Consider the following 24,019-nt stretch of genomic DNA (forward strand, 5'->3'; position numbering starts at 1 on the left):
GCACCCCGACGGAAAGGAATTCCAGCTCGTGACGTCAATGGAGTTGGGTGGGAGAGCAAGAAAGAGCGCGCTTCCATACCTACTAGCTACTCCTGGCTTCTCGTGTGTGTGTGTGTGTGTGTGTGTGTGTGTGTGTACACACACATATATTATATATATATATATATATAAATATTTATATATATAAAATTTAATGAGGGCAGCCCGTCTGCGGGGTGTCGCGTGTTGCAGGAAGAGAGAAACGTGTGTGAATTCCCATCGCGCAAATTAAAGTGATCACAGTCTCTCTCTCTCTCTCTCTCTCTCTCTCTCTCTCTCTCTGCCCATCCCAGCAACGTTTCTGCCTCTTAAGCAACGCAGAAATTTCCCTAGAAATAGGGAAGAACGCTAGGAATTCCTTCCAACCCATGAAAGCTAACATAGAGTTTACTGTTTATATAGGCCGCCATGTTATTTTGGTATGAACTGGCAGAAAGAAAGAAAGAGGCACTAAACCAATCCCAATGTTTAAATAACCAAATAAAGCTGTATCCCGTCACATGGAGTGGGCCCTGAAAGAGGTGTTCACGGGTTCACTTTTGCACATGGGGGGGGGATTTGGGATGACACACTTGGGGGTTAACTGGGTACCAGCAAAAGAATATTGCTCATAGTAACAGTGTCACAAACCGATTTGGATTTGATTAATAGGGAAAGGTCATCCAATCTCAATCTGTAATTTAACATGACAAGTGTGAGGGGTGAGTAAGAGCTGCTTCACACTTTGAGAAGGAATCGTGTTTGCCAGTGATATACAGATGGTTCCCATAGCGAACACGAAAAAGTGTGAAGGACAAAGAAGCGTTCCTAAAACATTTTGTTAGCCACGCTCCAAGCACAGAGGACCTTGGCAACTGTTTTAACACCATGTGTTATTAAGGTGCCTCTACTCTTCATACTACTACAGGGAACGCTAATGGAGGCTCCGCAAAATAATGGTGTTACCAGAAAATGTTAAAACGCTCTTAACTAATGGGGAGTTGGGAATTATAGCTATGTAAGGGGGGAACTACAGCTCCCAAGGTTCTTTGGGGAAAGCCCAAATGGATGGTGAGGATGTGACATTAGGGCCAAGAGTAGCAGCCTCTGGCTATTCCTCCTGAGCCCCAGCCATTCCCCACTATAACCATGCCTGGGTTCCCAAATCCAGCCTACTGTTAGGTGTGGAAGATGCTCTCTCCTCCCTTCTTGTTGGCATCAGTCTGCCTCTGGAGACAATGGAAGATGACGTCAAACTGTTGGAAATTTAGAGCTCCTGTTATGGCTGTAGAGACCGATGTGGGAGACATGTTTTGTTGCAGCTGGGGCAGATGAAGGCGTCCGGTTGTGCTGCTGGAGATGCACCATGGCATTTCTTCTGCCTGCATTCCTTCTAGCAGTCATTCCTTCTCTGCTATGGATGCACAACCTGACTGTCTCCAGGCACTAAGGTTGTCTGGAACGGATTTCAACTGCCAGCCCAAGCAGCTTCTGTATATGGATATATGGAGGAGACACCCTCTTGTTCTTCACCTGGAGCAACAATTAAGTCTTTGGCCAGCTCCATGTAGGACATACATGAAAGCCCTATTTATTATAACTGTGCTGGTGCGGGAGGCAGGAGTAGAACAGAGGAAAACACAGCTGTGTCTGACTGGTTGAAAGGGGTCTGTGAGGTAAAATATCCCCAAAACTGTGTTATTGCAACAACAGAGCTCAGAGATGATGCAGCCCAAAAGATGCAGCCCCCACAACGAAGCAAAATTAGGCGGTCGCCTCAGGTAGCAGACCGACTTTTGTTAAGAATGGTACAGTGAAGCCTTTGCCAACCTTGTGTCTGTGGTGGCTGGAGCTGCAGGGAGTTGTAGGCCAAAGGACTAGCATAATGGGCAGGAGATAGATCTGATTTCTAGGGCACAGTCCAATAGGAAGTTCTGAAGTGAATGGAATTGCTCAGAAGCCTGGTTTTGATGGGTTGTGCCCTGCTTTAGGGAGCAGTGCAACTTGGATTTTCTACCTCAGGCACCCAAACATGTATTGCACTTCTGAAAATAAAATTTTATATAGCCAGAAAAATCAAAATGTCTTTGTCAAGTGCTCTTTCCAAGGAGAAAACATTTTTATATATGTTGGGGTTGAATTATCTGTGGAGTGAGATCATTTGCTGTTGTCAAATCAATCGTAAAAAGTCTAAAGTGTTTCAGATTCATGACCATTTAATTCCATTTAAGGTACATTTTAATTCAAATTAGCTAAATTCACACCTATCTTGTTTTAACTGTCAAATAGATCTTCTTGAATGCAGTTCTATGTCTGGTAGTTTCAGTTCTTTAACTGATATACCATATGTACTTGAGTCTAATGCGCCATCGAATCTAATGTGCACCTCAATTTTCAGAACCTTGAAACCAAAAAAAGAATTTGCTGGCTAATGTCAGTGTGCCATCCAATCTAATGCACACCTTTATTTTCAGAATGTAATTTAGCCAAAAAAGGTGCAATCTGGGAAACATATGGCCAATATCAGGTCAAAACAGCAGAAGTTGAGGTGTTGATGTGGCGGGTATGGTGTTTGGGGAAAGGGGAAGCTGAGAATTCCCTGATCAATCCTCTTTAACAATCATCTGGGAACAATTGACAGCTACGAACAGGGCTCACTTGTCTTAGTTTCTGGGCAAAGTAGATTATCTTACAATACTGAAGATCTGTACAGTAATTTATTTTTTGCATTTAACTGGCCCTAAGAAGGAGATTGCACTGCAGCAAATGTAAACAAAATAACAACTGAAATAAGTAATGTGAGTTAAGAAGAAGAAAACATACCTAGAATCCCTGTGGAGGTTTGTAGACTCTAGTTTTCATCTGTATAATATTAATGCCTTATCTATATTTGTATGAAATACTTTATTACTCAGCAGTATAGGTGCAGTGAACATAAATATACTGTAATTATATTATTATTTACAGGGGTATTCAATGTATGCATAAACCTCATGAGGTGTTATTAAGATTTCCAGAACAAAGCTGCCATGCTGAATAAATATCATTCTATCCAAAAACCTTATAGCTCTGCATAAAAATACTGCATCTCACAAGGTCAGTTGTTTTGCATATTTAAGATTTATAATAATGTCCTAAAAGTAAGACTTCATAAGTGACATTTTGTATCCTAATGTAGAAGCAATTAAAAATGTCTCAAGAACAATGAAAAAAGATGTTACCTCAAGCACTCCATTGCAGTATAAGTCCTTGTTTTTAGATGGTAAACATGATTGAAATGCGAACCAAAATGCATTTTCCTTTTGCAATTTTAAATGTGGAAATCCATAGGTGTTAATGTAACGTCAGCATCAAGTTGGGAAAAGACTAGGAAGAGACATACATATATTCACACACCATGTCTAGTGTGCTTTTTTAGATTCTGGATTAATCAGAAATACTTTTTTTTCAAAAAAAAAAAAAAATCCCCAAAAGAATTTTCTGAAACAATTCTGAAAGCTTCAAGACTCCTACAATTTTATATTTGAATGAGCAGAAAAAGGGTCTTGATTGCATATTTATGAAGTGACCAGTTACAGTTTTCATGATGCTTTTAAAAGAGGCACATGCAAAAGAAACATCAAAGGGAAGAACAAAATGAAAGATGTAGATTATGGAAAAATGTATAAGTTAATACATCACTAAGGAATTCTGGGCTTATTTGCTTTTCCCCAAGAAAGAGAGTAGATGCATTTGTACCACATGTATATCAGAAATTTAAATAAACTTATTTATTGAACTAGTCACATGAGAAAGCCATTAAGATTCAGAATTTTATAAACTGAATGTTAAAGGCTTTACATATTTAACTGCTAATTGTAAATATTGTTACAATTTGCTTTTAACAAGGGGGGGGAGTCATGCTGAAAATGTCATAATTATGTTTAAATGCATAATTTTAAAAGAAAACGTACGAGTTCCTATTCTGTGAGTTCATGTTCTGTGCATGTAACTCTTCATTAGTATTATACAGATATATTTAAAAATGTAATTCAGGCAGTTTTTAAACAAATCAAAATGATTTTAACACAATTATGAATATTTATACTTTTTCAACCCCCTACCATTGCTAAAACAGAATTGGAAAAAAGTAGTTTTGGTGGAGTTTAAATATCTGAATTAACAGAATTGCTCAGTTAGCCAGATTGTCATAATTCTGCTCCCCTCCCCATCCGCCATTACAGAGTTTTTACAATTCTTACATGACAAATAGAAGCATACTTCTGCTTCTGCTTCCCCGTTCTTGATGTCCAGAATATAAACCACAAGATATTCCGGTCTTTGGGATTTATACAATTTGAAATTATTTTGAAAGATCTCTGTATTGCTTCATGTTGTCACAACAGTTTTGCTTATTAATGTACAGGTACCATATATACTTAAACTGCTATAGACTTATGGTCTGTTATAAATTAAGACAGTGAATAAATCGAATCACATTTCATAGAATTGTACTTCAGGTATTTCAACAGCATTGGTGTAGAGACACCTACAGAGTTAATTTGCTTCTCTATAAAGCAAATCTGAGTTCTTGAATTTTAAAACACTGGTAACTGGGTGTGTCCATTCTAGAGAAAGGTGTACTACAGTCAATTAATAAGTTATACACACAAACCGACCTTGTTTTTTTTTTATATAAACCTTTGAAGTATTTTAATTCTATTTTATTTTTTTACAACACAAAGGGGCAGAAGTCACCATTAGCGCTTCAGGATTTAGAATATACATGTCCACGAAATGATTTGTAAAAATATTTTTACATTATACATTGCAGCATTTAAACTTCTGGGTTAGCGCTTCTACTCTCTCCTGAAAAAAAGCACACCAGAAGTTTCCTATAACCAGTGATATGGTCTGGTGCGTGAGCATTCGTAGCAGCCTTTCACCGATATATTGCTAATCTACTCTCAGTTATCATGAAGATGTTAAAGAGTATTTCAAGGTCCAGGTAAACAGAAGAAGTTCTATAATCTACCCTGGATTGAAAGCGCTTCAAAATAACCAAGGCCAAGGAGGAAGAACAGCCATCAGCCAGCTGCATAGCTGCTCAGGAATGAGTAAAACATGGGGAGTTTCAAGGGCTTTTGGTCCTTGCGACACCAAGCAATAACAGTTCCTTCATTATTTGCTGTGTACAGATGATGGCCATCACAGGAAAATGTAAGGCTGTAAAGAAAAACAAAACAAAAATCTGTCACATCTCACAGGTTATTGAGAATTTTAAACCCTAACACTAAGGATGCTCCTCAAAGGGGTTGTGGGGGAGGGGGGGACTCAGTTTTAATATACCTGTGCTAATACATACATTTATTTTCAACACTGACACCCACACCCTGCCTTTATATAAAAAAAAGTCTCGTACAAAACAGCACGTTGTACATACACTCAATTCTGAAAAACGTTAGGAATGTTTGCAACAGCTCCTCCACCCTCACCCCTGAAAGGGTCCCAAGGAAAACTGCCACACATCAAGTCTACACTCACTCGTATTTTATTCTAATTCTTTAGAATTTGCGTGCTTTCTCTCCCCTCCCCCCCCCCAGCTGCCTCTTGTGCTGGAGTGCATTGTCAGGCAATCATAAATTTCCTTGTGCAGTTTTCTGGTTTCCTGCAAATCTTAGGGGTCGAAAGAAAATGTATGTGAAATATCTATGGAAAGAAATATATATGGCTAAGCTCCTGACATGCCTTTACTAGCCCACTGCAGAAGAAGTGGCTTTTGAAAGTAAATTCTCAGCATACACCTTTCAGTTTGCTGCCCAATTTATTTGGCGCTAAAATTTGTTTTTATGTGGCTTGTTTCTGAAGTTTTCTCCTTTTATGTAATCTGACAGATCAAAAGAAAGAATATTTATTCCTCCATTCAGGAACGCACCAGAAATAATTATAAGCACAGCCAGGAAGAAGAAGAAAGAAAGCACTGAGGAAGTCGTGGGCATGGAAAGGGGAGCAGCAGATACAGTGGTACCTCTGGTTAAGAACTTAATTCGTTCTGGAGCTCCGTTCTTAATCTGAAACTGTTCTTAACCTGAGATACCACTTTAGCTAATGGGGCCTCCCGCTGCCGCCGCATGATTTTTGTTCTCATCCTGAGGTAAAGTTCTTAACCTGAGGTACTACTTCCAGGTTAGCGGAGTCTATAACCTGAAGCGTTTGTAACCCGAAGCGTTTGCAACCCAAGGTACCACTGTACTGACAACAGTGGTACCTCTGGTTAAGAACTTAATTCGTTCTGGAGCTCCGTTCTTAATCTGAAACTGTTCTTAACCTGAGGTACCACTTTAGCTAATGGGGCCTCCCGCTGCCGCCGCATGATTTTTGTTCTCATCCTGAGGTAAAGTTCTTAACCTGAGGTACTACTTCCAGGTTAGCGGAAGCGTTTGTAACCCGAGGCGTTTGCAACCCGAGGTACCACTGTACTGACAACTGAACACAAAAACTGATCAACTGCGGCCCTCAGTAGAGCAGTTGTGAGCCCAATTTTCCCCAATTTATTGGATTATCCCCATATCAGACAACCCCAAATTTACAGGGGAAATTGATATCAGTGTTGTTTGAGGGTAATACGTGGACTACACAAACTAAATGGGAACACAAATAGATGCAAATGGACAGTAAATTCAGTAACGGACAGTAATGCAGAATTCTCAAAATTATCTGTAATAGTAACTTCAAAAAGGTAAGCAAAACATATTTCAAAGGCATCAATTTACACAGAAAACCATGTTCTCAAAGCGTAACAGTAAATTGCTGTGTTCCAAAATGAAGCCATTTGTTTGTTTCCTTGTTTGTTTGTTTATTACCTTACAATAGGTTTATTTGATTTAGAGAATGTAATTTCCCGCACAGGTTTCAAATCCCACGTGCTCCACAGCCTAAGGAAAAGACAAAGACAGAATGACTGCTAGCGCATAAAATTCAAAAACAGCTTTTCAGAGATTTGGCTTCAGTATTGTAGAACTAGCACTTTCATCTCTTTTTGTGTCCTGCCAGAGTCTCTGGTTAAATCTGTGTTGCAGATTTTTGGCATTTTTCAGACGCACCCATGACCTTGCTGTACTAATGCATATGTATACCTTTTTAGTGCAGGTGTCATGGTTTTTTTTTTAGAAAAAATATTTTAAAAGCCCTTTTCATCTGCTGCAAATGGGTCCCTTCGAAAGCAAGAGCGCCCTCCCTCCTTAACAACCTTGTTGTAAAGCTGTGAAACTAGGGTTACTGTATGGAGGAAGCTGTCCCCTTTGCTCCACAGAAATAACATCTTCAGAACAGATGCATGGAAAAAGAAGTATGGCAGTGTTTCCCAAAGAATAGCTTTTATAAGGAGCGCTTGCAATCAAAAAGGAAAATTGTCTCTCGTAACCACTCACCGTACAACTCCATTTTCCAGCCCTCCAGCAATCACATTGATAGAGACTCCTTCAGGCTGGTTAGAGAAAGCAACAGAGCATATAATTTCCCTGCAGTGCACATGTCCCACAAGATCACCGTTCACGGTCCAAAGTCTCAGATCACTGCCACCACCAACTGAAACGCAATAGAACAGCTGCATTAGCAAAATAAAATCCAGAACACGATCTAGATGAAACAATATACTACCCAAAAGACCACTCAAAAGAATGAAGGACTAGCATCCAATCATATGCAAGCGCTGACATTACATTTTCTGGCACTGACTATTTCTCAAAAACATAAAATCCAAATGAATTACACAGAAGCGATAGGTAATACCAATCACACCTAACAACCACTAACAAACTGAAGGTGTTACTGGACTATAGGGGGACATGTTTTGCTCTAATCTGGGGGATCTCAAATATTTTCCCATTTCTTTTATTTCAAACATTCACATACAGCTTCTTAGATACAAACTACTTCTCAAAGTGGTTTGAAGCACGATTAAAACGTAATATCAATGGATACAATTAAGGACTGGCAACAGAGGAAACTTCTATTTCCAGCAGTCCAAGTAAAGACATGCAAGATGTAATGGCCCAACTGATGGAAAGGTCAGCACAGAACCAATGCATATTCTGGCTTCCTACCAGGCTATGCTTAGGGACGTACTGGAGAAAAGTATATTTCTTCCCCCAGGAGATATCATATGGCCTAAACGGGAATGCAGAAAGATTGCCTTCTGAAATGTGCCTTCAGCTACTTTTACAATTGTATTGCATCAGTGTGATGAGAGCATCCAACATCTGGAAGAAAATGTAAGTTACGTGAAGCCACTTCCTGGTGTTCAGACTGACATAATGGATAATTTGACCATTACTTCACCTAATTAACAAACAGAACTGAACTGCCAGATTAATAGAATCACAGTCAAATAGGGTCTTGTAGGCGATCTAGCCTTGCTCTGTGCGTGAACTAAAGCACCCCAAACATATAATATTTTAAGACGCACCTAGTCTTAATATAATATAATATAATAATATAATAAGACGCACATGACCATAAGACGCACCTAGTTTTTAGAGGAGGAAAACAAGAAAAAAAAAATATTTTGAACAAAACAGTGGGTGTATGATTTTTCTGGTTCATGCTGTGGCCACAGACATGTGATTTGATGGTGAGTTTGGAGAATCCATGTGGATCCATGCTTTGTAACCACGTTTTTGCGCCATTGCGGCCCCACAAAACAGTGGATGCATGATTTTTTTGGTGCAGGCTATAGCCATGGACATGCTATGCGATCTGATGGTGAATTTGGGGTGACCCAATGCAAAAAGTCCTGAGGATCCATGTGGATCCGTGCTTTGTAACCATTTTTTTTGTGCCATTGCGGCCCCACGAAACAGTGGATGCATGATTTTTTTGGTGCAGGCTGTAGCCATGGACATGCTATGTGATCTGATGGTGAATCTGGGGTGAGCCAATGCAAAAATCCTGAGGATCCATGTGCTTTTACCTGCCCTCTCCCAGGCAGCCAGCCTCCTTTATCTCTAGAGTCCCTTATCTCCCTCCCAATCGCTTGCCAATCAGCTGCTCAGCGGCTTTGTTTCAACACTCCCTTCCCTCTTGTTTGCCTTAGTGTCTTTTCCTTAGCTGGAACAGTTTTTTGCTTCTCCTTTTCTTCTAATTTCTCTCCTCATCGCTTGTTTGAGTATTCCTGTTTCCTCTCTTTGCAAGTTTGCTGTCTTTACCTCCCCCCCTCTCCCGGCAACCTCCTTTACCAGCAGCCTTATCTCCCTCCTGATTGCTTGCCGATCAGCGGCTTTGTTTCAACATCCATTTCCCTCTTTCAAAAAAAAAAAAAAAGCATGATCTGCTTTTCGCCCCTGGGCAATTTGGCTCCAGGGACCACGCATTCACTCCATAAGATGCACAGACATTTCTCCTTACTTTTTAGGAAGAAAAAAGTGCGTCTTACGGAGCGAACAATACGGTAGTTATCCAGCTTCTGCAACCCCCCCCCCCGTAATTTGTCTGAGATCTTCAGATGGGGTCCTTGTGGAAGGTAATGTGGTGCCCACCCTTGAAAGAGGAAGGGGTGTTTGTTAATTTAGCCTTGAACATTGTTCATGGGCCAGGTAGACATGATGAGAAGTAGCAGGCTGCATTTTGTGACTCTGCAGCTATTGCTCAGACAATAGGCATGAAAAGCTGTGCTGAATTCCTCATGGAGGGAGGTAAAAATGACATCTATTTCCACTGATAAGGGGAAAGCGCTTTGGTGACTCACATAGTTCCATGCCCTTTCCCATATATAAAGGAAGAAGAATAAAATATATAAAAAGGAACACAAGCATTTGATATTTCATTTTTTAAAAAATGAAGACAACACACCTCTGGGTCATGACTTTTGATTGAACTTTACCAGCCAATCAACCAAATAAGAAAGGTATCAGAATAGCAAGAAAATCTAACTCCAACATGAATTTATAAAGAGGCAGGTGGCAAGGAGGTAGCTTTAAAAATTGATTAGCTTTAAATCACTAAAGAAAAGGAACAGGTTAAAAGTAATATCTAGATATATAACACATCATTCCCCATCCCTACTCCAACCCCTCTTTACCTTTAAGTACTCTAGTGGCTAGAGTCATTATTACCTTTAGCTCAAGCTGAGGAGCGGAAAGAAATGAAGGTATAAACTGGCCATTAATCGCTCCAGGATTTTAGAGAGTTGCTGATAAATCAATTCAGTCTCTAGAGATGTGCAATAACCTACAAATAGCTACAGATAATCCACATTCTCTTCCGGAATCTCCTCTTTTGGAACACCTACGCTGCTTGTTTTAATTCTATTGTGGAGCCAATGGGAATATCACCGATATTTGTCTTGCTTTTGCATGTATACTTAATGAACATTTTAATACAGTCCCCATGCTACCAGTTATTTAATATCAGGAAGCAAGGAGAAGATATAATTTTAACAAAAGCAATTTCAGCTTGTATATCCCCCACAGGAATTTTTCTGATACAGTATCTTGGATAACAACTTTGATGTTTGGGCCTTAACTTCAGATAATGGAAACTCTTTAAGAGCTAGCTGAACCATTACACCTTTGAGAGATTGAGATTCATGTGCTTGTGTTCGCACACTTACAGATTTTACAATGTAGCATCATTTCACCCAGGAAAATGCATAGTAAATATGATGTCCAGGAATCACAGGTATGCAGAGTGTTTGGTCCCACCTTCCTACCCCACAGCCCTTCGAACCCACCACTGAATGTTGGGATGACCCTCTAGACCAGCATTCAATGGTGAACAAAGGGCATTTGGCAGAAGGGAAATGAAGCTCCCCTTTAGGTGACCAGGCCACTTGAGCCAAGATACACCTACCTGTCAAGTCCCAAAGACAGGGCTTGCTAAGCCCCTTGCAGATTTTGGGTGCTTGGGAAGCAGTACATTTGTTTTTAAAGGGAGCATTTTTTTTCTTTGCAAAGGAGGTAGTTTGTATTCAAAGCGCTTTCCCCAGAGCTTAGAATACGATCTGCTTTCTCTGTAGAAACTTCAAAAGGCAATCAGCTGATCACCATTTAAAAGAAGCCTCTTTCAGCTGATTGGCACTGAAAGCTCGTCTTCAAAGAAGGTTGCTCTAAGCAATGACCAGCCATTACAGAGACCTCCTTTGGCAGGTGTCATTATGAAGGGTTCTACCTACCTGCCATAGTTTGCCAGTGGATGAGATAAGGATCTGGCCCACTGGCCAGTTCTGGTTCCTCAGCCCTGTTTAGTGGGTCAGTCTTTGCTAGTATGTGCCAATAAGAACCCCGGCATCTTGCCTTTAGGGGCACACAGCTCAGTGGAAGAGCATAACTTTTGATGCAGCAGGTCCCACATCCAGTCCCTAGCATCTCCAGGGAGGGGTGGTAAAGGCTCCTGTCTGAAGTCGGAAAGCCATTGTCCATCAGCTTATACTGAACTACAGGGTCTGATTTAATGGTCTGGTTTGCACACCAAGGTAAGCTAGTCTGAAATAAATGATAGACTCCCTTGAACCAGCAGCACACACTGCTCAAATTATGTCTGTCCTGCACCTGCCTTTGCCCAATAGGAAGGAAACAAACCACAGCACTGTTTTTGAGAAGGTACCTACCTGAGTCACAAACTGTTGCAATGTCACCTGTCGTTTCACTAGCAGACACTGCTGTTACAGGACTCTTGTGCCCAGCAAGACTTTGCACGTAGCAGAGCCTGTAAGAATCAGAGTTCAGTGATGAAAGAAGCAGCTGTCACTGCTGTTGAAAGTATCTGTATCTTTCAATTAATGTTTCATTTAATGTGCCTGCCTCCAATATCCATTATGAATATCTGACTACAATATTTTTATATAGCACGGGTGGGATAGTACTTAATTATCACCATCCATTTTATGATAAATGAAACAGAAGTCAATCCTACATTATATTTCAATATTTAAAATATAGAAGTTGGATGCAGTCAAGCCAGCATGAGGATATATTGAAGCATATTCGTACCTGTTCAAATCCCAGATGATGCAAGTTCCATCTTTGCTCACGCTTATCATTATACTGTAAGGCTTGCAGACAAACAAGCTGGTGATCTCTGCAGTATGGCCATACAGATGCACTTGAGATTCCATCTCAATCTCAGATGGCTGAAAAGGAACAAAGACACACTAAGTTCCAACTTTGGTTGAATTGGGATGTGGGGGATGAGGAGGGCACAAAACTATATTGCAAAACGAGGTCTGATGCTAAGCTAGCGGGTGGGGTATAGATGTTTTAAATAACGATTTGCACTTGCATCACTGATAGCTCCTATTCTATACAGTTGTGTTTTTCCATTTCAGCTATCAAAACAACAACATGTAAGTGAGGGTTGCTCAAGTCAAAAGCATCCATACCACTTAAAACACACACACAACCTGAATACTTGGCTGACAAACAAATGGTAGTATGGTATTAGTGCTGAAAGGTAGCATCTTCAGATGTCTCACATAGTTATTAGCACAGAGAAAAGCTCTATACAGCTGCCTTATTTGTCGAGACACATTGTCGCTTGACTAATTTATATCTAGATGTGTCTTTCACGTTGCCATTGTTAAGAACAAACTGCAGCGAGAAGGAAATAAAACCTTGCCCAACTTTACTACTGTTTAATTCCACCCTTTCCTCTCTGAAGAGCCAAAAAACTAACTGAGGTGCAGAATCGTCATCATAATAAAAGAAGCTGGTAAGAACAGAAGGAAGAGGCGACAGACAAGAACCAACACTTTTCCTAGATACGCTAGCCGCATCAGTGTGGTGCTAGACTCCAACAGCCCATTAAAAAACAGACCTGTCTCTCTCCTGTACCAAGCCTAAGATTTCTTGTGCCAGGATAAAGGTATAGGGCCTGTCGTCTACATCTGCACAATGTTAGAAATCATAGCACTGCGTTGCCATCTCACGCTGGTATTTCAGGTAGAAACAGCAACGCAAATAGTTTAGAACCACACTGTATGTCTTTCATTCTTAAGTATGAGTTACTTCACACGTGACTGGCGTTGTGGCCTTTTTTAGCGGGGTGGGATCTGCAGCCCTGCCTTTTGTTTGTATAGCTGTGATTTCTTCGTTTTTTAGGTTGGTAGAGCATAAGACTCTTAATCTCAGGGTCCTGGGTTCAAGCCCCACATTGGGCAAAGGATTTCTGCATTGCTAGGGATTGGACCAGATGACCCTCATGGTCACTTCCAACTCTACAATCCCATGACTCTCTTGTTGTTCTTAACTGATTCTAGTTACAGATAGGTAGCCGTGTTGGTCTGCCATAGTCAAAACAAAAAAAATTTTTTCTTTCCAGTAGCACCTTAAAGACCAACTAAGTTAGTTCTTGGTATGAGCTTTCGTGTGCATGCACACTTCTTCAGATACACTGAAACAGAAATGACAAAGCCATTTTTCACCTTCTCACCCCTTGCTTTTTCCTGTAAGACCTATTGCAGTCGTTAAGAGTCGTCAACAGGCTCATCACAGCTATCTGCCAATCACCCATTCCCACCACCCTTCTGAGTAATACCCCTCCCCACCTTCTCACTATATAGAAGGATCTGGCAACTTCTGTTTCTGTGTATCTGAAGAAGTGTGCATGCACACGAAAGCTCATACCAAGAACTAACTTAGTTGGTCTTTAAGGTGCTACTGGAAAGAAAATTTTTTTTTTGTTTTAACTGATTCTAATGAAAGTCGCTTTGGGTCACTCTGTGACAAAAACGACTAACAAATAAAATACATAATAATTATTTCCTGCCCTGCACCGAATCAAGTTGTCCACCTAAACTAGTCAGCTGGGAGCAGAAACCAAAACAGATGCCAGTGAACATGCTGTCACACCATATGGCCTTATTTTGAGAAGCAGACTAGACACAGAAGTTTCCTTTGCATGCTGTCTGTTGTGTGTAGAAATGCCAGAGCTATGGGACTCCCATAAAGATGGTCACACCTGAGCAGAAGGGAATGGGAGAAATGCCCACATTTAGGTTGAGAGCATTTATAGACCAAATATAAGCCCATGCTGTATCAGTTTATTTTCTGGTCTTTAAAGCACCACTCTCGTTTACCACAAACAATATTTTCTGTAATTGATGTAAAATAAAAATGAGATCTAATCATGGATCTCCTGCATCACATGGAACTAGGCTCCAAACCTTCATTTATCTAGCAAACCCACAAAAAAGAGGAAGCATTTTGCAATTTAAGCAATGATAAAACGTTTTTCTAGAAGATGCAGCCCAATCAGAAAACCAATTTGGTACAACAACAAAAAAGGCAAGGGGGGATCAGTTCTTGCTAAGATGATTTCTCTTTGTATTATTGTTTTTATAATCATAGAGAGAAAAATAAATACGATTTACTATAGCCAGGCTTTTAACTAGTCACTATTTCTCTTTCATTTACTTACTGTGCTGCTAGTGAATCTGTTCATATATGCTGTGATGACCCCACACTTGCTGCCAGTAAAAAGCTGACAGCTGTCAGGCACCCAAGCGCAGCTTGTTACCTTGCATAAAAGAAAAAGTGAGAGACATTTAAATAGTATCCCACACTACTTTTGCTTTTATTAAGTTTATGCCCTGCTGTTCATCTCAAAGACCCTTCAAGGTGGCTTATAACTGCAGAACAGACACCCCACACTTTTCAGTTCTTTAGCGGTTTTTTGGAAGTGCATTGGCTAAAGCTCTCTTAATCACAGAGAAACCTACAGCTGGTTAATGAGGGTGCAAAGCCACCCAGCACAGCAGGGCTCCTTGCTTTCATAATCTGAAAGCAGTTATTCTACACCACAAAGGAAGCTGAATCCAAACCTTGCGGGGGGAGCCCAGAAGTAGTTTCTAGAGCTGTGCAGAGGGAGCTGCGCCTCAAAAAACAGAAAATCTTATTGAAGGCCGGCACATGAGCCTAACTGGGTTCAATTACTTTACCTTTTCCGGATTTCATATTCATTCATATTAACAGTGGTAAATAGCTGCCTTCATTATTTGTTAAATTCCTAAACTTTCCTTCATTCAGGGCTCACAGGGCAGTTTACAATATAAAAACACAATAATGCATAACATAGTAACAGACAAAAACAATAATGCAAACACAAAACCAAACCCAATTTAAAAAGCCATAGATTTATGAACAATTGTTTTCCTATAGTCTTGCTGAAGTGAACAAGTCAAGTGATGACTGGTAGGGAGGCCCTATTCATGGTGTTACCATTGGGTACAGCCCGGCTGGTGCTAACCTATGACAGGGCCTTCTCGGTGGCAGTTCCCTGTTTGTGGAATGCCCTCCCTAATGAGATCTCTCTTGGTCTTGGTCTTTCTCACTATGCACATTCAGGAAGAAAGTTAAATCATTCCTATTTGCCAGGGCATTTGATGGCTGAAAAAGACTGTTCTTGGCAACCTTGAAATTATTAATTATGAGGGCATGTGACCATTTAAAAATGCTTTTAGATGTTCTTAAAGTTTTAATAGGGACGCGGGTGGCGCTGTGGGTTAAACCACAGAGCCTAGGACTTGCTGATCGTAAGGTCGGCGGTTCGAATCCCTGCGGCGGGGTGAGCTCCCATCGTTCGGTCCCAGCTCCTACCAACCTAGCAGTTCGAAAACACCCCAAAGTGCAAGTAGATAAATAGGGACCGCTCTCCAGCGGGAAGGTAAACGGCGTTTCCGTGTGCTGCGCTGGTTCGCCAGCAGCGGCTTAGTCACGCTGGCCACGTGACCCGGAAGCTGTCTGCGGACAAGCGCCGGCTCCCGGCCTCTTGAGCGAGATGAGCGCGCAACCCTAGAGTCGGTCACGACTGGATCTGTTGGTCAGGGGTACCTTTACCTTTTAAAGTTTTAATGTGATAAGTATGTTTTGTTTTAGTTGCATTGTTTTATTGCTTGTTTGCTGCCCTGGGCTACCTTGAGGAGGATGGGAGGGCAGAAATGTAGTAAACAAATACTACTAGGAGAAATGTTCACAAAGTTAGCAGGTTTATCTACATCTCTATAATCCAGAGGAAGCAGAAGTCCAGGAAAATCAGGGACATGAACGTAAGACTAATAGATTTGTAGTGGTATAAGCCCTCATGGATGAGAAGCCATTTATTCAGTTGCAGACCTGCTCACACACATTCATAAGAAACAGCAATAAGACAGGCCAGATTTCCAGTAAGTGGCCTTTTGGCCCCACTAACAAATATATAGCTGCCACCTGAGGATGAACACTGTCTAAAGTGGGGTGCAGTCCATAAAAGCTCATGTTATAATAATATGTGTATTAGGTCTTGGCCTAATTTAGACATAGCACTGTGCCCACATGCTCCCTTATCCCTTTCACACCATAACACATGGTTGATTGGCCTCCATCTTGGGTTTAATGAACCACAGTTTCTCATAACATCAAAACCAAGAAATTGTGGTTTAATCTTTGTTAAAAAACAAGGATAGGATATCAGGGATCAGTTCGTGGTTAGCAAACAACGATTAAACCAGTTTCCTGATCTTAATAGAATAGGAAACTGATATTTTAATAAGCCGTTATAGAAGTGCCAAAGTGAGACAAGCAATGGGAGGAGAGGGGCAAGAATGGCGAGCATCTGGACAAAATCATTAGACTGATTTCTTGGACATAAATCATTAGACTGAGGTTATCTTTGAACCAGCATATCATCTAAGATGCTATGGATCTGGTTTCGCTGCCGCAGATGAACACTGATTTTCCAAACACGGCATTCTATAGGTGAAAAGAGGGGAAATAAAAATGGCTTTTACCTGATGAAACTGTGAGCTCTGTATAAAGTTAACTGGAGGTTCACTTTGCTTGCTTTTCAGTCTCAGTATATTGTCGGCATATCCCCAACTCAGAATGGCTGACCACTGGATATCTGTACTGTGCATGCTTCTTACACCTGTAACAGCAGTCAGGACATTCAGATGAAGCGGAAAACTCACAGTGTGTTACAACAAAAAGGCACATATTATGTATCTATTTTTGGATTTTAAATTCCACTGTTCGAATGTCTGAGCAACAAATGGACACTTCCCAATAAAGTCTTAAGATCAGGGGGTGGGGAGCCCTTTTCAAATGGGAGGGACACATTCCCTGCTAAGAAATCTTTTGAGGGCCACATGCTAGTGGCATGTGGGACACAGGCAAAGGTGGGTGTTATCTTTGCATTAACAGAGTTGAAGGTCAAATTCCAGCAAGGCAAAAATCCTGAGGGCGGAGGTGACCCGGAAACTGCAATTAATCCAGAATGCAGCAGCTAGACTGGTGACTGGGAGTGGCCGCCGGGACCACATAACACCGGTCCTGAGAGATCTGCATTGGCTCCCAGTACGTTTCCGAGCACAATTCAAAGTGTTGGTGCTGACCTTTAATGCCCTAAACGGCCTCAGTCCTGTATACCTGAAGGAGCGTCTCCACCCCCATCGTTCAGCCCGGACACTGAGATCCAGCATCGAGGGCCTTCTGGCGGTTCCCTCATTGCAAAAAGTGAGGTTACAGGGAACCAGACAGAGGGCCTTCTCGGTAGTGGCACCCACCCTGTGGAATGCCCTCCCTTCAGATGTGAAGGAAATAAGCAGCTATCTTCTTTTTAAAAGACATCTGAAGGCAGCCCTGTTTAGGGAAGTTTTTAATATTTAATGCTGTATTGTTTTTAACACTTGATTTGAAGCCGACCAGAGTGGCTGGGGAAACTCAGCCAGATGGGCGGGGTATAAATAAATTATTATTATTATTATTATTATTATTATTATTATTATTATTATTAAGCCAGTGTGGGCTGTGGCAAAGGGAGAGTACTGCAGGCCTTACAAAACAGCCTGGGAAGGCATATTTGGCCCCTGGACCCAAGTTTCTCCACCTCTGCCTTCAATAATGTGGTCATTTTTAATTTTGTCTGCGCTGTATAACCAAATATCAAACCCTGAACTGGATAGAGAACAGACACACTTGAAATTCTTCAGTTTCCTAAACATAAAAAACACTTCCCACAGTGAATAATCCTTGTTTAACAAGTTTACTGGGACCAATTCACATGTGATCAAAGCAGTACAATTGCTACAGAGATCTCAAACCACGTAGGAAACTGGCTGCATGAACTGACTTTGGAGCAGAATCTTGGTACATCTGCAGAACCACTTATTTCTGGACGGTTCTGTAGATGTGGCTAAAATTGCTCCAACTCACATGGGAGCCACTTCACAAACTGCTTCCCACACAGTTCTGCTCCCATGCACTTTGAGATCTCAGCAGCAATTATTCCACCCAGGTAACATATGAGTCAGGCATCAGCATTATATTAGCTGCAATCTTTGAATGAGTGAGAGACTGGACAACAGAGCAGCTGAGACAATTAGGCTGGCAGCATGAAATCTTTTTTGCAATGCTACTGCAGAGACCACTGAGCACCCTTACCTTGCTCTTTGCTATAGATCATCAGAAGACAGAACTTCCGGGATAAACCACAAATTGCTCTTGTTGGCAGAGCCTGCAGGGAGCCAAACCTTTCTCCATGTGGTTGGCTGAAGCAGACAAGGGGATCAGGGGCACTTGGGGAACCTACATATTCCCCCCACTTCAAGCCTTTAATCCAAGGTAAAGGACTCTAAAAGATAATGAAATAAAACAGCTGTCAGCTAACACATTTTAAACAGTCATTGTAGCTAAGCGTTTTAAATCTCAAGCTGAATGCAATTTTCTTTAACATACATTAATGTTAAACAGGTATTTATCCAAAGGTAGCTTCAATGATATATAAGTCTTAGAACAATTATCAAAGGAAAAATAGAAGCACGGAATAGTGTAAGACAAAAGGGCAAAATTCAACAATTCCAAACTGCTAAGCTAAACCATGGTTTACTGGGTTGGAATGGCCAATCCTGGCTCATATCCTGGTTTGGGAGTAAGCCCTTAAATCAGTCTCGCAATTCAGAATCACAAGATACTGTGGTTTAAGAAACTAGGAAAGTGTTTCTGAAGCAGGGTGCAAATGAAGGCTGGAAAGAGAGGCATGAAGAAGGAGCATGAAAGCACAGGACTGTTTCCAGGCTGATAATCCACTAGACTTGAATCACTACATCTGAGCCAGGCCTAAGAGTTTGCTAAAGATAGATTATATCAAATATTTAATTTTTTTTCCATTTTCGGCATAGATAACGAGCTTCCTGGTACTGATCTTAACCTTTAAAGCCCTAAATGGCTTGGGGCCTGAGTACCTTAAGCCCCCACTTCTGAATTTTCTTCCCAAGTCCCAATCATCAGCTGAAGCCCTAACTCATATCCCTCATCTCCAAAAGTACAGCAGGCAATACCCAGAGCTAGAGCCTCTTTTGTTGAGGCACCCTGTGCCAAGTGAGGTATACCAGACCTTATCAGTGCTGCTAAAAACCTGGCTGCCCCAAAAGGCTTTTACAATATTCTTCCCTTTTTGCTGGTTTATCTTTGGGTAGCCTGGTAGCTGTTTTGCCGGGGTGTGTGTGTGTTAATGGGGGCTTGGATTTGATGTTAATATCTGTGGTTTGTTAAAATTTGTGGTTTTAATGTGGATTTTATTATTATTTTAGATTTTTGTGTTGTGAATTTTAAGCCACATGGAGTTTCTTTGAGAATTAGGTATGCTAAATGTTTTTAGAGTAAGTAAAATACATTCCTGGGGCAAATAAAGGGTGTGATCTAATCATCTAAGGTTTTAATAAAGCATTTCTGTGAAAAAACTTAGGGACAACATTTGCAGATTAGTATCAGTGAACGCTTTCTTTAAACATGAGTTTCTTCTTTTCTTTTAAAGGAAAATCTGTGGACCTCTTTGGTCAACACTGACATGAATTCCTGTATAATAATACAGTGGTACCTCGGGTTAAGTACTTAATTCGTTCTGGAGGTCCGTTCTTAACCTGAAACTGTTCTTAACCTGAAGCACCACTTTAGCTAATGGGGCCTCCTGCTGCCGCCGCGCCGCCAGAGCACGATTTCTGTTCTCATCCTGAAGCAAAGTTCTTAACCTGAGGTATTATTTCTGGGTTAGTGGAGTCTGTAACCTGAAGTGTATGCAACCTGAAGTGTATGTAACCCAAGGTACCACTGTACATGAGAACATAAAATGAACAAGTAATCAGGAACATGAAAGATTACTTGATGCTTTGCAGTCCAGCTGAAATATCTCCTTGTCAAAGGAAAACAGTGTGAAATATAAGAGGGTGATTTTCAGACAGATAGAAACTTTAGAATTAGGGTAGTGAATGTGTGCCCCCCCAAGTTGGTGATGAACTACAACTCCCACCATTCCCAAACACTGACTATGCTGCTGAGGCTGTTGGGAACATGAGTCCAAGAACATCTGAAAGGCCACAGGATCCCCTTCCCTGGTTAGAAAGAAGGGGAATCTTCCAGATACTCCCCTACAAAAAGACCCCACACACTAGCTGCCACATAATTAATATTAAGCAGCCTTATGAATCACTCTGACATACCGGATACGTGATCTCTTTAGTTTGCTCCTTTGTGTCTCTGAATGCAAGCTGCACCAATAGCCCCATGGGAGCAAGGAGCTCTCCCTCCATAATGAGTTTGGATCCAGGTCTGCTGACATGTGCGGTGTGGAACAGCTGGCGAGGGGTTTGTCCATATGTTTTTATCATAGTCTCCAGGGCTCTTCGTTGAACTGGATCTTCTACAGCTGACACGTCCATTCCAAAGTATGTCTAAAATGCGAGCCAAATACAAGAATATAATGTTCTATTGAAAAGACAAAAAAGGGGGGTTCTTGCTGCACAGTCTGATGCATTTAACATCTGCATGTGCTTGAGACTTGGATTAGACAAAAGTCCCGAGTAATGAAGCACAATACTAAGCTTAGGTAAAGCATACCAAACCTGCAGACTGACAAGTAATGTTCTTACGCAAGATCATAATTTTAAACCGCCAAGACAAATGCACTATGATAGCAGGCCAGCTATTCCTTTGTCAGGCACACTGCCTATTAATGACCCCAAATGGTTGGTGGATGTTTCTTTAGTGGGAGCTGAATTCACACACCTTGGCAGAGTAAACTGAGAGTTAGCTGAATGCAGGAAGGTCTTTAGGGTGCAGGGTCTTTCCCTGAGGACCTGGTGCTGCCTAGTAGGAGTTGAAGATGCACTAATAAATGGTCAAGACGATTGCCAAGAAGCTCCAGGAATTCTTTGCATCTATCCTCCCAGAGGAAGATGTAGGGCAATTCCCAATGCCTGAACTAACTTTCACAAGAGGAAGTCGGGGAGTGTCCTGTAACACGTTCTACAAATACAACATCCAGTGATTCTGTACAATAAATAAAAACCGATTTACGGGGGGGAAAGGTACTCACAGCAGGGTGAAAGACATTGATAGCTTGAACTGAAGCCTTGCCCTTTTGCTTATACCCAAACACTAAATCAATCCAATGGCAGATTGTCTGGGAAACATGGTCAGACTCCAAAGCTTGACGGTGGATCAGGATAAAAAGTCGGGGATCATTTCGAGCCCAAGGTGGGAGATTCACATGGTTCACTCTTTCCCCATTCTGACGCACCCCAAAATCAAATCCTATAAATATAAAGGCTTGTTTATAGTAGCTGGCTTGGGTTTGAGTACCCAATGCAAGTAAATGTTCGCAACCCACTCTTCCCTTCAAGCAGCTCAGAGCTGCCTACACAATGTTCCTCTCCTCCCAATTTTATACTCAACGAAACCCCAACACACCTTCTCTGTTAACCAAAAACTCAGGAAGATAAAAAAATTCTGGAATAAGCTCCTTTACATCAGTCATGGATTCATATGATGAAAGGCGCCAGGTTGTGTTGGTGGAGTGGAAGGTTCTGTCTGGAATGTCAAAACTCTGGTCTGTAAAATGAAGTCAAATTAAACTGATTATACTACAGAAAAGAACCCATTGCATGAGCTATACATTTATAGAACCCTGTAATAGGACAAAACAGAACCAAAACGGATTATTTTTTTGGTCATACGATACTATCAAAGCACCAGTATAAAAATTTCCAAAGCTGTATAAATGTACTACACATACCAAATTCATAACAGATATTATCATAATAGCCACATTTGGCTAACGAAACAGCGATAAATACAAACAGCTTCTATATAAATGATGAATTAAATGTATATATGAAAACCTAAAGCAATTCTTACCTTGATAAGCTAAGAACATCTTTGTGAAAGGAGGCATCCTAACCAAGAAGTGAAGTACAGTTCCACTATTGGAGTAATGAGATCCATAGTGATAAGGTTGCACAGGGGGCATCGGGTCATCTTCTCTTGCTCCTTTACGGTATTCCTCTTCTAAATACTGCAAAAGGGGAACATATGGACATAGGTATGCTTCTCCAACATCCACATGGAAATAGACTCGCAGTCCTGTCCCTATGTAAACTACACCAAACTATAATCCATCCATCCACCTGTATCATGAAGGCTCCCTTTGGTTGGTGGGCAACCAATTCAGAGGTATCATGCCATTAGTCTTCTGATATTTTGACTATCTGGAATGCACCCCTATCCAGTTTAAAAAAAAAACTTTGGGCAAGCTTATAGTAGAAGTACACAGGAAAATGAGAAGAATCCTGTTGGATCAAGTGAAAGGCCCAAATTTGACAAGTGATTGGGACTATCCACTTTGCCAGTGACACGATAACATGACAAGCATGGGCGAAAGGTATATTTCGCCAGCACATTCCCTGCAGAAAGTGTGCTGTTGTTGCAGCACACAGCAAGACTGAACTTTCCACTCATCAGCTGATGAATTAAGAATTCAATCTTGCTCTCTACAGGGATCTGCAGTGTGTTCCCCTAGGACTAAACTCTGCCATCTTGTTCATCAGCTGAAGTTATACAGTGATGTCAGCTGATTGACAGATGAGCGTGGTTTGGGGAATATGGTCTTGCGGGCCAAACTGGGCCACCTGGTAGATTGGCCCACAGGCCAGAGGTACCTCAGTCCTGGTTTAGTGGATAAGATACTTGCTAATCTCTTCACAAAGGCCAGTATGGGGAGGAATATTGGGTTATGAATGTTTTATTTCCTTTCACTCAGTTGAACTGGAAATGTATGCATATGTTTGCAGAATGAAAAGCAAAGTCAATAGTGTTACATAAAGTTCTCCTTTTATACCAGGCTGGCACTAAGCAATAACGCATTAGATATCTTAATACCTTGTAAGTGTCCACATAACGATCTTCCTTTTCTTTTGATTGTACAGCTATGGGTTTGACCAAATTTCTGAAATTATACAAATATTAGCAGCTTGTCAGTTCCATAAATTACTGATACTTGCTGTAGTTAAGAAACACAACAATGAATACAATGGGTGTTTATTAACAAAAATATATTAATTCTACAGCAGATGGCATATTTAGTAAATTACTTTAAAAGAAACAATTCATGATATTTCTTATTACCTATAAACGGATGGATCATTGAGGTCCAGCGTTTCACTAGTATAGTCGGAAAGTATAAAGGGAAATACTGGATACTGCATAAGATCATTGAAGGAACGGCCTGCATGTTTGTTTAAATGAGTGAGGTATTCAAAATTAGTGATCTGTCCTGTGTACCACAGTTGGGTTAATGCTGTAATGTTGCCATACTTCAAGATGTTAGGGAGGTTGTTTGTTAGGATGTGGTGGTACACATCATCACGTACCTAAAAAGAACCAAAATATCAAGCTTTTATTTCAGTACTTTAGCTGAATTAACACATGCAAATACCTACATGCATTAATCAAGCATTGCAGTGGGAGAGATCTGCCCATGGAAGGCAACTGGCAGAAGGGGACTTTCCTACCTTCTCCTCTTCTCTCAGGCCCTCTGAAAAGAACCCTCTCCCCAAAAGGATTCTGGGACCCTGCTGAATAGAACAATTGCCAGATTTTGTGGAGGCACCTTATGTCCTGCTCACAGACACTGCCTCTATACAATCTCCTCACAACTTCTCCACATCTCTCCACCACTACAGCACATCCTAGTCAGCAGTGTCTGGCAGTTATGGGATGGA

General features: G+C 41.1%; 1 protein-coding gene across 6 annotated transcripts in view; it reads right to left on the reverse strand.

The window, feature by feature from the left end:
• Positions 1-3,484: 3,484 nt before the first annotated feature.
• Positions 3,485-24,019, reverse strand: part of LYST (lysosomal trafficking regulator) — an 80,117-nt gene continuing 59,582 nt past the window's right edge. For all 6 annotated transcript variants that reach the window (XM_083605957.1, XM_083605955.1, XM_083605953.1 and 3 more), the window contains exons 40-53: positions 23,424-23,668; positions 23,178-23,244; positions 22,158-22,314; positions 21,711-21,851; positions 21,337-21,554; positions 20,462-20,692; positions 18,408-18,597; positions 16,757-16,893; positions 14,410-14,508; positions 11,985-12,124; positions 11,603-11,700; positions 7,428-7,584; positions 6,861-6,932; positions 3,485-5,223 (exon numbers count right to left, since the gene is read on the reverse strand). In XM_083605957.1, coding sequence (XP_083462083.1) covers positions 5,085-5,223; positions 6,861-6,932; positions 7,428-7,584; positions 11,603-11,700; positions 11,985-12,124; positions 14,410-14,508; positions 16,757-16,893; positions 18,408-18,597; positions 20,462-20,692; positions 21,337-21,554; positions 21,711-21,851; positions 22,158-22,314; positions 23,178-23,244; positions 23,424-23,668 — 2,091 coding nt within the window. In that variant the 3' untranslated portion in view covers positions 3,485-5,084. The remainder of the gene's footprint in view (positions 5,224-6,860; positions 6,933-7,427; positions 7,585-11,602; positions 11,701-11,984; positions 12,125-14,409; positions 14,509-16,756; positions 16,894-18,407; positions 18,598-20,461; positions 20,693-21,336; positions 21,555-21,710; positions 21,852-22,157; positions 22,315-23,177; positions 23,245-23,423; positions 23,669-24,019) is intronic.

Source organism: Podarcis filfolensis, assembly GCF_964270895.1.
Source record: "Podarcis filfolensis genome assembly, chromosome: 3".
NCBI classification, from domain to species: domain Eukaryota; kingdom Metazoa; phylum Chordata; class Lepidosauria; order Squamata; family Lacertidae; genus Podarcis; species Podarcis filfolensis.